This window comes from Danio aesculapii, chromosome 12, assembly GCF_903798145.1.
Source record: "Danio aesculapii chromosome 12, fDanAes4.1, whole genome shotgun sequence".
Taxonomy (NCBI): domain Eukaryota; kingdom Metazoa; phylum Chordata; class Actinopteri; order Cypriniformes; family Danionidae; genus Danio; species Danio aesculapii.
This window is the reverse complement of record NC_079446.1, coordinates 35,254,110-35,268,986: the sequence shown is the minus strand read 5'-3', so window position 1 is coordinate 35,268,986 and position 14,877 is coordinate 35,254,110. Positions and strand designations below refer to the sequence as shown.

Here is a 14,877-nt window from a genome sequence, read left to right as displayed (position 1 = left end):
AGTCCAGGGTCATATGTTGCTAGAGCTGTGCGATACTGGAAAAATCTGACATTGCGATATTTTGTTTTTCTGCGATTTATAAGAATGCAATTTCTCCAGATGACTTAATTAGCTCTGTTTGGTAAGAATTCAGGTACAGAAATCGAATAAGCGAATGTAAAATAGCACTGCATAGTCTTCATTGTATAAATAATTCAATAGCATTATTATTTCTGTTTTATCCTTGTGCCGGAATGCTTTAAACTCTCTTAATATGCTCACACAGTCACAGGCCTTAAAAACATATGCAAATGATAAACTTTTGCTCCATTATGGTAAAAATCTCCAATGACTCCATGTTCTGAACTGCGGCTCCTGGTCAAATATAATCCCAATTCAATGGATTTTATTGCGGATGCACACATTGCAATATCGATGCTAAAACAATATATCGTGCAACCCTAAAGTGTAGTGTATACAAAGCGAACATATTGCGGAGGAGCAAAACACAGTGAACGCACTGATTTGCTTGTGATGATAATCTCATGTGAAAATACCAAGAGCAATGTAATATTAAATAAAGCACACTGAACTGAACTTAAACTCTGAAAACTGAGCTGACACTGTTTCAATTCACTCTAATCTTCTATGTGAAGCTGCTTTGACGCAATCTACATTGTAAAAGCGCTATACAAATAAAGATGAATTGAGTTAAATTAAAGACCAAATCCAAACATGCCTCTAACTCAGTTGTCACAATGTATGTGAATTATTTGTAGAGCAACCTTATTATTTGAAATGATTTGTTTCTGTTGAGTTAAGTAAAAGTGCTCTAAACCTGAAGTGCAAATAATAATTGTTGGGGAGGTAGAATTGGCAAACCCTTGTTATTAGCGACATCAGAGGCTGTTAAGTAATCCGTAGCTATCTACTTAGAAAAACAAGAGACTGAACATGATTCAGTGTCCAGGTATACGGTTGGCAAAATTTTTTTTCATTCTCAGCTTGGAAGTAAAGTTCATTTGGAAATACTATTGCAATTGTTTATTAATAACTAGAATTATGCGGCTGAGAGAGATGTTTAGATGAACATGTAAATATGCGCTGCACCCTTTCCTCTCAACACACAAGAAAATGAACTGGTGTGAGAAAAAAAAAAAAAGAGTTAAAGCATCTAATTATAGTGATGTGGATTTATTTAAACGAGCTGTGAAACTGAATGAAGTGGACAGTTCCTACATAAAGAAAACCTCCACAATATACAGCACATTAGACTGTTTTTTTTCATTTGGTTCATCATGGTGATGAGTGAAAATACACATGCTAATGTGATCATCACAGTAATCTAAAAATAAAATTTCCCATCAAAAAGAGAAGTGTTCTATGTGGTATTAGTAAAAATAGTATTGTCACCATGGTGTACTTTCATATTTACGTCAAAGTAAAAAAACAGCTCTTTGTCTGACTCATTTATCAAATATTACATTAGCTTTTATTATGAACGATGTGAATGAAAAAATGTGTACATGGAAATTTCAAACCAATTTGTATTTTTGTGCAATAAAAGTCAAATGTATTTATTCTATAATTAATCTTTTTCACATTAAAAATATAGTATGACTAGAAGAAGATCTTGTGTCCAACCAAAGCTGCACATAATGGATCAAATACAATACTATTGTGAAATATATATGTTTTTAAATATTTTTTATTACAGTTTTGCAGACATAGAAAAACAAACAGACCATCATATAACCATAAAGCCATCATATAGCATTAATCTGTGCAAAATGTAAAATAACCATGAAACAAGGGAAAGTGGCGACATACAAAACATATATGACTTACAGAAAGACACAGCAATGGATGTAAAGAGAGAGAGAAAACAAAACCTTACAAATCTTCAGAAATTAAACAACATTATTAGTCTTTGTTTCGCTAGAAAAAAAAAGACTTGATCTCACATTTTATCAATTTGCAGAGTTCCCAGAGGTGGTGTATCTACAGTATTTCTTTCCAAATGTAAAGTGGAGCTAAGTCCATAAAGCCAGTCAGAAAAAAGAGGCCTAACATTTTTCTTTCAGAAACAAAGGATAACATTCTTAGCTATGATCATGCCATATTGAACAAGTAACCGTACATTTCTGTTGAGAGTCTCCAGAAAATCCGACCTGCCAAAAATTGCTATTATTGTGTCAGGGAGTAAAACACAATCATAAACCTTAGCAAAGAACTGAAATATTTCTAACCAAAACTCTAAATTTGAACACAGGACCAAAAAAGGTGAAATATTTTAACAATTTCAAAACTTGTTTTTATACTGTAAAATATTTAAAAATATAATACATATATCGTGTATCTATTACAGGATTGACAAATAGAACATTCAGAAGACTTCATTTATTAGAAACCTTTCTGCTGTCACTTTTGATCAAATTTAATAAAGTCTAATAAAGTCTTACTGTCATGCTTTGTGGTCTTTAAAATTTGCAGATAATATTTATCAGTTTTATACTAATAATAATTATATTTTTCATAAATGGTGACTGGATTTTTATTTTTGGATGAACTATTTCTTTCTTATCATTTGAACACATACTTTATCAGTTGTTGTTCTTGCTAATTTTATTCATGCATGTTAATATTAATGTTGTTTTCTGTCCATTTACAGATGCACCCTAAACCCCAGTGACCAGATGGCCATGGAGGGGCCGCTGTCACGAGTCAAGTCCATCAAAAAGTCTCTGCGACAGTCCTTCCGCAGGATCCGCCGCAGCCGAGTCTCCATGCGCAAACACCACACTAACAACGCAGCCAAGGTGGGTAATAAAATCGTAATCTCTTGCATTTAAAAATTCACTGAATTTACTGAAAATTGTGTTGTAGGTCTTAAATCATTTTAAACAGGTCTTCATTTGCACGTCCGTGTAAACCCACCCAACATCCATCCAATCAACAACAATCCAGTGCAATGAAACTTTTATCAAGTGTTTTATTAACTGTATTTGCCAATATGGTTTAGTTATCTTCCTTACAATAACATTTGTTTAAAAGTTCTCTGTGTATTTATAGCTACTTGGTGAGGACACGGAGCTGGACAGACTGTTACATACATTTCGTTTATTAGTTTTAAAACTTGTCAAAAAAATTTTTACAGAAAAGTTACATTGAGAAGATATCTGACAGAATAATTTGACATTATTTAAAATGGGCTGATAAGAAATAATTCATAAATTTTTTTTTTTGATCGGGAAAGAAAAAAAAATCCACTGGCCCAATTGGACCATTACAATTTTTTTTTTTTGATTTTTAACCCTGTATACGTCTGAAATTTAATTCATAATGTCCTTAAAAACTATGAAATTCTTAAGAGCAAAAAATAGAAATAAAAGACGATTATGAAGATATTAACCAAAATTTAAAAGACAAAGGCTGGTCATTAGTATCCTTATAAAGGTTCCAGAAAGAGGACCAAATGCGCCAAAATACCTCTGGTCTTTGGTGTAAATCATAAGTTAAATTTCCCAATGTTAAAAGTCGTCTGGCTCAACCACATGTTGACTGAACATACGTATTATTATAATTTTTTGTACGTCTCTGTACGCCGTTTAAACTACTTTTGCGAATTTTGATTGCCAACTAAATTAACTGGTTTTGGGTCCGTTTTGAATTTTTACAACCAGCGCAGAGCCTCTGGGATTGAGAGAGGTTGGTTTTACCATTATTTTCTACCTCACATTTAAGACACAGCTGAAACCATTTGGGAAATATTCTATGAAGGCTAACTGAGGGTTACATGAAGAGCTATTTCAGTAGCGATTGGCGCTGCATACTTCAGAGTTGTTGAAACGGTGGTGCTGGCTTGATAGTGAATATTCTGGATCTTTCTGCAGCTGCAGGAGATCAATGCCAGGCTGGAGGCTGAGGCTCTGCAGGAGATGGAACTGGCTCCTGTACAGAGAAAGATTGAAGCCCGATCATCTGATGACTCCTTCACGGGTCTCGTCAGAACGCTCTACTTCGCAGATACGTTTGTCAGTGATAGTAAGTACAAGTGGGTTTTTTAAAAAGTGGGTCTGCAATTTGGGATTAGATTTTGGGTCTTATAACTGATACGATGACCTTGATCTTCCTTAGGTTCTCACAGTACACCTTCACTGTGGGCAGGGACCAATGGCGGAGCTGTGTATGCATATGTCCTCCGTGTCCCACCACAGGAACGAAGGGCAGAGGATCCAGTGACGGCTCATGCAGGTACACAAACTAAAATCTGAAATAATAGTCAGAAATAAATTACTTTGTTGAAGCTTTCAACTATAAAATCATATTTAATATATCAGTAATTGCCAATTAGGAGCATGTTTTTTTCGTTGTTGTTGTTTTTAATAACACAAAGTACTGTTGTGAATCTGCTACTACATCATTATCTACATGGTGCAGGTGGTTGGTTGCTGTCACCTCAGCAGCGAATGAGCTTGTTCTTCAACATTCCCCCACCCCAGGTTCACATGTTTTTAGATCAGCTACGGGGAGTTACATATATATAATGTTTGCAGCAGCAGTTTGTTAAATTTTCAGACTGCGTGAATATACTGGCAATAGCTAGTCTCGGTACTTGCTCTGCCGCCATAATCAAAGCAGCAGCAGCATAGCAGCTTTAATCCGCCAAGACTAAACACATCAACATTGCAATGTTTATTTCCATATTAAATCTCTCCAAGAGTTTTTCATGACAGAAATAAAGTAAGCTAAAAAACGAAACCATATATTTTGAACAATAGTGTAATTTGATATTAATTTTGGTTCATTTTTCATGTTTAATTTTACATTAAATTTTACATATTATGAAATGTGTAGCATATTAACAAAGCGTGTGTATTTTAGTCGAACATAAAAATGTGTAATAAAACTACAGATTTTTTTTCTTGATTTGTGATTTTTTTTTTTTGTTTTTTTTTTTTTTGTAAAAACACATTAACTATCATATATTTTAAATAGTTTAAATGTCAAATAGTTAAAATACCAGAAAGAAAATCTTGTGATGCATATTTAATGAACATGATGAAATGATTAAACATTAAGACACTTTGTATTTCTATGTTTTTTATTAATATTTCTCTATATATAGTTTTTTTATGTACAGCCCTTTGTCAGTCTTGTGGCTGTTTTTAAATGTACTTCATAAATAAATGAATTTTTAAGAATGAAATTTCGGAATTACAGTGCTGATTAAAAGCACTAATTAATTGTCACTTTAAATCCCTTTGCTGCTATCATTTGTCAGCATGACATTTTAAATCATAAAACAAAATGCAAATGTAGCATGAAAAACTTCATCTTTTTAATGTTTTAGTTAGTAAAGGTCAGAAAAAAATAAATAATTTTTTTTTTGTTCATTTTATGCATATGTTAAGCTGAACAAACGATTTCACCCATATTATGACATTTAAAGATGTTTACAATTATTCCAAACATAATAATGAACATTTTAAAATGCGTTTAATGTTCTGTTTTTGTATATGAAATCCCTTTTTTATATTTAATGTTATTTGAATACCAAAATGGAGTGTAACATTTAACCCCAAACTTAAAATAAAACCTCAAATTTGCCTTCCAAGACACATCATGATGTTGTTGCTTTCACCATATTATTGGCAAGGAGGTTTATTCTCTTTAAGTGGAAACCTACATCTCCACCTTCATATGATAGATGGATAAAAGAAATTTGTTTGTGTTTAAAGCTAGAAAAAAATGAGGTTTTCATTAAGAGGGTCTTTAACAACTTTTTATAAAAACATGGAAAACATTGAATTATATTGATACTATTGATCTTGAAGCAGAAGAGAAATAACCCATATTGTATATTTACTGTATTATTTAATAACTCCATTTATTTTTATGATTTTTTTATTTGCTTGAAATTTGTACTTGGTTGTATTGTAAGGTTAGGAGATATGGGAGATTGCGGTCAGAGCAATGTTATTGTTTGTTTTGGTATGTATATGATGTTGTATCTGGACAAACTGTTAATAAATATAATTGGCAAAAAACAAAATTAATAATAAATGAGTCAAATGTTTACTATAAAAAGTGCTTTTCCATCACCAGCCAAAGAGATCCAGTTGATGCATCGTGCTCCAGTTGTTGGTTTGGTGGTCTTGGATGGGAAGGGAGCCCCTCTGCCCGAACCCCTAGAAGTGGCACATGACCTGGCACGCAGTCCTGAAATGCACGGCTCACACCATCTATTGGTTGTGTCAGAGGAGCAATTTAAGGTGAGAATTTGCACAGTACAGTTTGTGTTTCCACTATATGTCTTGTATCTTACCGTAGTTGTGTGTGTGCAGCTTTTTACACTGCCAAAAGTGAGCAGTAAGTCGAAGCTGAAGCTGACGGCGGTGGATGGCTCTCGTGTGCGGCGTGTCGGTGTGGCTTGGTTTGGTTCTCGGACCGATGAACAGTTAGAGAGCTGTCTGGTGGTGCTGACCAATCAGGGGGAGCTCCACGTCATCTCTCTCCCCTCCATCAAAATGCTGGTCCATTATCCTTGCATACGGAGAGAAGACGTCAGTGGAATCGCATCCTGTGTCTTCACCAAATATGGCCAAGGTAAGAAGGAGCTGGCTTTCACATACTGTACACCATTCGATTAGCTGCGAGTATAAATGAAATAAGAATTTCTAAATGTTGTAAAAGGTGTCACGGTGGCACAGTGAGTAGCACGATCGCCTTACAGCAAGAAGGTCGCTGGTTCGAGCCTCGGCTGGGTCAGTTTGCATGTTCTCCCCTTGTTTCCGTGGGTTTCCTCCGGGTGCTCTGGTTTCCCCCACAACTCCAAAGACATGCGGTATTGGTCAATTGGGTTAGCTAAATTTTCCATAGTGTATGTGTGTGAATGGATGTTTCCCGGTGATGGGTTGCAGCTGGAAGGGCATCAGTTGCATAAAACATATGCTGAATAAGTTGGTGGTTCATTTCGCTGTGGCGACCCCAGATTAATAAAGGGACTAAGCTGAAAAGAAAATTAATGAATGAAATGTTGTAAAAGCTAGTAAATGTAAAAGCTGGTATATGGAAACTTGTAGTAGAATAAAAAGCCAGAAGCAGTAGTTAGGGTAACACTAGAATAATGGTCCATTTGTTAATGTATTTACTAACAATAAGTCTGAAAAATCTTGTAAAACATTTATTAATCATACTTCAACATTAACAAATGCAGTCGTTCTCAACCACGTTCTTGGAGGACCACCAACACCATGTTTTGGATGACTCCTTTGTCTGTCAAACACATTACAGATTTTTCAGTCTCTGCTAATGAAGTGATCACCTGAATCAGGTTTGGTTAAGGAGACAAGAAAATCTGCAAAGCTGGTGGTCCTCCAGTAAAGTGATTGAGAAACACTAAACTAATGCATTATTAAAATCCAGTGTTGTGGATGTTAACATGAACTAACGTTTTTTAGCTTTTATAACATTGCCTAATGTTAATCAAGACGAATAAACACCACAATAAATGTATTTCGAATTGTTTGTTCATGTTAGTAAATACATTATCTATAACTAATAGACCTTTATTTCCATTTTAAACATTTAACATTTTAAAGTGTTACCAAAAGAGTCACATTTGTAAGATTGTATTGCCAAGCGCACGACCATGGAGCAGAATGCTTAGCGGAGCGTCACACCACTCAGCTCCACTCACATGCTCTGTCTGCTACAATATATCAGTTCAGTATCAGTTCAGATCACTTTAATTCACTCGCACATTCTCAGTAGCCACATCTGCACCTAAAATTCTGACAGAAACAAAAATGTGAGAATTGTCAGATGTAAACTAAGAGTTCTGAGAGGAAAATTGCAAAATTTTAAGATGTGAACTTTTGAGGGAAATTAGCCTGAATTGTGAGGCGTATATTCTGAATTCTGATAGTAAAAACTGTTGCAAGTAAAAAAAAAAATTGCATTCACTTTTTACAAATTCACCAGTGTAAAGCAGCTTCCATGTGATTGTCTGTGAAACTATTGTCTGGTCCTCTTGTAGGTTTCTACCTGATCTCTCCATCTGAGTTTGAGCGGTTTTCTCTCTCCACCCGTTGGGTTGTGCAACCTCGCTGTCTGGTTGAGCCTCCCCTCCAGATGAGGTCCAAGAGCCCATCAAGCCCTGTTAACAGGGACCTGCTGGATGGAGTACCCACCGAACACAGGTGTGTCACCTTAATGCGCCACCTTAATAATAAATTGATAACACTATAATAGTATGTATACTGCTGGTGTCGATCTGCATCCATCCAAGGTGTCCAGCTATGAGACAGAAGGTTGTTTAACCTGCCGCTCCACTCACATATTTGTGGCTTTAATTAAGTGGATATGCTTCATATAGGGAGCTTGATATACAACAAAAATAATTAAACATACTCAATACAAAAATAAATGCATATGAACGCATAACTTGAAATAAGACAATAGGATTTCACATAGTAAAGCACAACAAGGAGCCAGCGTTCAGTGCTTCCCACACACTATTTTATAAGTAGTATCTATTTAATAAGTACTAGTGTCTAATGAAAAAGTACTAGTGCCCATTATCTAGGTACTAGTATCTAATGAATACATACTAGTATCTATTTAATAGATACTGGTATCTAATGAATAAGCACTAGTATCTAATGAATCAGCACTAGTACTTAATTGAAAAAAACTGGTATCTAAATAATAAGTACTAGTAACATAAAAGTAGATACTAGTACAGGCTATTGATTAAATGTCAAAATGGCTTGCCATACACATGGCTCCTGAATAGCATAAAAGAGAAATAGTGGATTTTTTTTCTTTATTTCAACAGTCGTTTATTTTTAATCTTAACCCATTAAAAAGAAAAAGTTTAAAAAGATAATAATAAAAATTGTGTTAAAAATCAGATTATGTTTTGTTTGTCACATAAAGTCAACATATAGTGTGCTGCTACTATCACAAGTATGTTTCAAACCTGTGGGAAGCACTGGCATTATTAAAGCAGGCCAATAATAATAATAATGATAATACATTTTATTTTTAATGTACTTTTCTTAGGCCCAAAGTACTAAGCTTAGCGATATGTTATGTTATTCTTGTGTATGTGAAAACGCACTAGTCAGTTACTGTGCAATATGTCATGCTTTTTTTTCCTTTTTTTTTTTTTTGGATTGCTCCAATTTCGCTGTACTAAGTTTGTAGTACAGTGACAATAAAGAATCCTGTATCTTGAAATTGCCATTTTATATGCTTGGTGATTAGATTAGTTGTTTTGGACTGCCGTTTTGAACTGAACTGTGTGTCTAGTGTGTGACACCTGGTCAGATTTAGTTTCTTGTTGTAAAATATGTCCAAAGATGTTTTTATATTGATGTTTGTTGGTTTTGTCTTTACAGAAATTTCAAAGGGGACAGTGAAGGATATGGTGAGATTCAGAGTTTTCTTTTTTTTTGTTGTGTGTGTGTGAACTAAGCATCTAATACTAAAACATGCATGTTGTTAGTGCTTTGTTGAATGCTTTCCCGCATTATTCCCACAAATCTTATGCAGATGACTCACAAACACAATCTGTAATTGATGAAACTGGGCCATGTTGAAAATTACAAGTACTAGTTATTTATTTGAGGTGATATGAATGGCAAAGCATCATACTACTGTATATAAACAGCCTTCAAGTGCACTCATGTATAAACTCATATAACCATATTATTTACTGTAATTATGTACAGCTATTAAGAGACCACCTAAATGATCAGTTTCTCTGGATATTTGATTTATCGTTATGTGTTTGAGTAAAGCTATTTTTGTTTAATTTTGTAAACTACTAATAGTATTTCTTCAAAATATAATAATAAAATAAGAAAAATAGACACGCATATACAATAGTATGGCCTAAGAAATAAACCCGCTATTAGATTAGCAACTGAAAGCAACGCATTTGCATTATTTGATTACAGTATATACAGAAGTTAATTTTAGATTATGGTAGTTTATTACCACATTATCCGAATATAAAAGACCTTACTTTTATTTACTTTTTATTATATTTTTATTTGACTCTTGTTTCACATGTCCTATGTAAAAAGCTCTGTGTGCCATACATGTGTAAGTAAATGTAAAAATAATGCAATAAAATCTAAAAACAAAATAATAATAAAAATTGACAGAAAATAAAAAAGGTCACGTTTTCAGACAAATGTCTGCATTATTTCGACGGAGAATGTAATATTAGATTATTATTAATATTATTAATATTAAGGTTTTCTGTTTAATGCCTAATTAAATGCAAATTTATGTGTGTATTAGTGAATTTAAGTGGTCTGAGACTGTAATAAAAAACAAAATAGAGAAGCTGAAAATGTCTAGAAAAAAATAAGAAGCTAAATATTTTTTTCTATTTACAGAAGGTAAAACATTTAATAAATAGTTAAATAATGATTACAATATATGAATAATAATATTAATAATAATAATAATAACAGTAATAATATTTCAGAAGCCTAAATACAAAATTCAGAAGAGTTTAGATCTGTATTTGGTGAAATAACTCATTTTTAATCACAACAAATGCAAATATTTTTTAAAAATGAATTGCTATAAATATGAATAAATTATCATATATTATATATATTTTTTTAATGTGGAAGAAATATTATCAGGCATTTATAGAATAAAACATTTTACTCAAACTTAATAAATACAACAAAGCACTGTGAATTAATTTAATCAAAATATTCTATTAATTGACAAATTTATTATTATATTATTAATTGGATGAACTTAATTAGATATAACTTAAATATAACATAGATATTTAAATTTATATACAATTTGTATCGGTGGCTCAGTGGTTAGCACTGTCGCCTCACAGCAAAAAGGTCACTAGTTCAAGCCTCGGCTGGGTCAGTTCGTGTTTCTGTGTGGAGTTTGCATGTTCTCCCTATGTTTGCGTGGGTTTCTCCGGGTGCTCCAGTTTCCCCCACAAGTCCAAAGACATGTGGTATAGGTGAATTGAGAAGGCTAAATTGTCCATATTGTATGTGTGTGAATGAGTGTGTGTGGATGTTTCCCATTGATGGGTTGCAGCTGGAAGGGCGGTTCATTTCGCTGTGGCGACCCCAGGTTAATAAAGGGACTAAGCCAAAAAGAAAATAAATAAATGAATGAATGAATGAAATTGGCCATAGTGTCTGAGTGTGTGTGAATGAGTATTTATGGGTGTTTCCCAGGACTGGGTTGTTGCTGGAAGGGTATCCACTGTGTAAAACACATGCTGGAATAGTTGGCGGTTCATTCCACTGTGGCGACCCCTGATAAATAGGACTAAGCTGAAAGAAAATGAATAAATTATAATTAAAATAATAATAAAATAATATAATCATAAAATTATGTAATTTAATAACAATATTTAATTAATTATTATTAAATTAATTATAATATTTTTTACTATGTAATAATTCATATAAAATAAAAATAAAAAAGCTGTATTTAAATAAAAGCAAAACATTGCTGTGGCCCGCCAGTACCCACAATTGCAGATTGTGTGAATAACTCCTCTTGAAAGTGTTTGCACGTTTGCGCTGGACTGATCCGTGTGCTTGTGTGTTCCAGAGAATTCTGCTAGACAAGTAATGGAGCATGCTTTGCTCAACGATGAGAGTGAGTACACCAGGAATCAGCAGTTAGACAGCATATTCTCCAGTTTAGACGTCTACACAAATCATTAGAATAGCATAACAGATTGTTGTCGGTTTGTTGTTTGTTTCTTGCTTGCTCTGTTTGTTTCGTGACACAAAAACTACAATCTAAACATGCTGAATGTATTCTAGTGATCATGGTCTGGTCTGTGCAGTCATGTGTGCGCATGATTTGTAACACTGCCATCTGCCCTCACCATAATATTGTCTTATTAATATCTGTGGACGTTTTTGAAGAGAAGAACGCATATTTGAGTACTTTATAGGCAGTTCTTGTGAGGATTAGTGATTTGTGGGTAAAACTGTTTGAATCACATCTTGCTTTAATTCAGGTGTTCTGCAAGAGATCCAGAAGTCTCTAGAAGGAGATCAAACGTAAGGATGTTTCATTTTTGCAGATTTCTTTTTATTAATATTCATCAATGCCTGTGTGGTCTGAATAATAATCTGCCAATCATTTATTCAAAGGACGTTCCTAGAGAACAATCTGAAGACGAAGCCTAAAGCAGGCAATGTGCTGAGCAATGGAGGTAATGACTTTTCTGTTGCTAATTAGCATCAATTGTTATTCTGCATTATAATTGTTATATTGTAATTATTACCCCTGTGGAAAGATTTGGAGAGAATAGTGCTCACCGTCTTCCGGAAGGCATCTTATGGGAATGTGAAATGCAGATCTTTGTCTTCGGGTGCAGTAGTGTGTTGTGTTTGCAGGTTTTACAGATGTTTGGTGGTCCTCTGCACTAATGCTTATGATTTATTTATTGTAATGTGCACAAGCCTGACCTTTTTATATTTCAGTCACTTCTTCATGAAATGCAAAGACGGAGAATGTAAATTGTATTAGCTTATTATTATTAATTTTATTGACTAACATTAATGTTTTCTGTTTAATGCAAAGCTAAATGCAAATGTATCTGTATTATTGAATGTAAAATAGTCTTAGACCTTAAAGCTTTTTTTTAGAGATGCTAAAAACCAAATAAATAATGATAATAATATACTAGTATTATTAATAACACTGTTGTTATTTATATTTTTACTATTATTAATAATAATAATGTAAAATTGTTGATTAAAATATTTTATATCTTTAATTTACACATTTTGTTGACAAAAGTTCTTAAAAATCACTATCAAAAGTAAAATAATAAATATTAAATCAAATAAAAACACAACTGTATCAGTTATTATAATAAATGAAGTATTTTTAAAACAACAATAGGCGAAAATATACCAAAACATGCATTAAACAAAGTTCTCATTCAATACATTTATTTTGGTCTCAAGCTACTTTATTAAATGTATTTATTAAATATTCATTAAAGGCTGGTTTTCATAAACTAATGCAAATTTAAAGTTCAAAGGCTTTATTGTCTGGCACTGTTCCCGCTACAATGAAATCCTTACTTTTAACTTTGAAGGCTGCTACAAGATAGAAATCCCCCCCAAAAAATAACACAATCAGATAATAAGGAACATAAATATAGAGCGTATAATCGTCTGATAAAAGTGTTAGTATTTATGTTTTAATGTTTTTTAATTGTAAATAAAGTGTTTCCATATTATTATTATTATTATTATTATTATTTAGAACTTCAGTGTTTATATTAATATTATTGTAATGTGGAAAATTTGTAGTGCTGTCAAAATATTAATCTAATCCAAAATAAATAAGTGAAATTATTCATACCCCTGGTAAAATCTAACTTTAAGTTGCATTTATTCAACCTGCAAGTTTTTTTTTTTTGGACTATAAAAGACACAGGGTTCTTCCAAAAGATAATAAGATGATGTACAAGAGGCGTCATTGTGAAAAACGAAAAAATATTTCTCAGCTTTTTTTTTTTTTTTTTTTTACATTTAAAAAAAAAAATCTTTAAGTCAGAATTTGCCATGGGTATGAATGATGTCAGGCTTTACTGTATATGTGTACTGTGCATATGTATACACGCACATGCCATGTATTTATTTGAGAAAATTTTTATTTTATTTAGATTTTATCTTTCTAATGCACATTATATATAAATATATATGTAATTATTTTAAGTGTTTATATGTAAATATGAAAGTATTTTATACTTTTTATATATTTATTTTTACCAAGGCCTGGAAAGTACTTAAAAACAAACTTAGGTCCTTAAAGGTGCTTGAATTAAATTTTGAACAATTTGTTTATGGTTTTATTTCAACAATTGTAATCAAATGTCAGAAACATAACAACAAACTGAGAAATTCTTACAATAAAAATCGTTTATATTTAAATCTTGTACAGTAACACTGACAAATAATGCACTTTTGATCAATATTTCAGAAAGCACATTTGAATATTACAAGTATTGAATTCATCAAATTGTATTGAAGTTCATGAACAGGACTGTTTTTGAAAACTACATTTTTAACAAATATTAAGTGTAATGGTAAGTCCAGTAAGGCCTTTCAAGGTGCTACATATCCTGGGGTAAGAATTATAAAGGTGCCTGATTTAAAATGAATTGTGCTTTAGGGTGCTTTCACACTTAGTTCAATTGTCTGGACCGTACCCAAGTTTGATAGTCCCCTCTTGCCACCTTGTCGGTTGGTTTGTGTTCACACTGTCTTTTTTCTTTCTGAACCCCGGTACGCTTGCGTCATCAAGCTGCTGTTGTTTGTACGGCTGTTGCTAGTTGATGGCCACAAAAGCAAAGCAGCAAAATGGAAAGACGCTCACATCGCAGTTATTCTGCTTTTACTGAATCTTTTGGTTTTGGACACACACAAAGTGACTCGCGTCTATCTGCTGCAAAAATATTATAAACGTTCAGAACATAACGCAATGTCTGCAGAAGCTGTTGTTGGAGGAGACAAGCAGACATGTGTTTGCCCTGGCTCAGTCCCGCTTGTAACCAAGGTACAGGACATGATAAACAGGCAGACACACACACACACAGACACATGAATGAACGTTATGAAAATGATAGTTTGTTGTACTGTTGGCGTTTCACTTCCGTTATTTGGTACGATTGCATTCATACCAGAAGGGAACGGGACCAGAGTATGCATGAACCGTACCCCAGACCACCTCTTTCAGGCGGACTCAGATATGGTTCGAGTTCAGAAGACACGTTCACACTAGCTAAATGTGTACCGTACTCTGACGTCAAACGAACCCGGGTGCAGACCAAAAGTGCTAGTGTGAAAGCACCATAAA

The 14,877-nt window shown here is 33.3% G+C and overlaps 1 protein-coding gene across 2 annotated transcripts in view; it reads left to right on the top strand.

Annotated features, from left to right (window-relative positions):
- The window catches only part of llgl2 (LLGL scribble cell polarity complex component 2), a 59,399-nt gene that overhangs the window by 43,458 nt on the left and 1,064 nt on the right, over positions 1–14,877 (top strand). The window contains exons 16-25 of one of the 2 annotated variants that reach the window (XM_056469075.1): positions 2,651–2,798; positions 3,873–4,023; positions 4,117–4,233; positions 6,088–6,254; positions 6,327–6,588; positions 8,021–8,183; positions 9,387–9,415; positions 11,602–11,649; positions 12,020–12,062; positions 12,156–12,217. In XM_056469075.1, coding sequence (XP_056325050.1) covers positions 2,651–2,798; positions 3,873–4,023; positions 4,117–4,233; positions 6,088–6,254; positions 6,327–6,588; positions 8,021–8,183; positions 9,387–9,415; positions 11,602–11,649; positions 12,020–12,062; positions 12,156–12,217 — 1,190 coding nt within the window. The remainder of the gene's footprint in view (positions 1–2,650; positions 2,799–3,872; positions 4,024–4,116; positions 4,234–6,087; positions 6,255–6,326; positions 6,589–8,020; positions 8,184–9,386; positions 9,416–11,601; positions 11,650–12,019; positions 12,063–12,155; positions 12,218–14,877) is intronic. The other variant, XM_056469076.1, reaches the window with a different exon arrangement.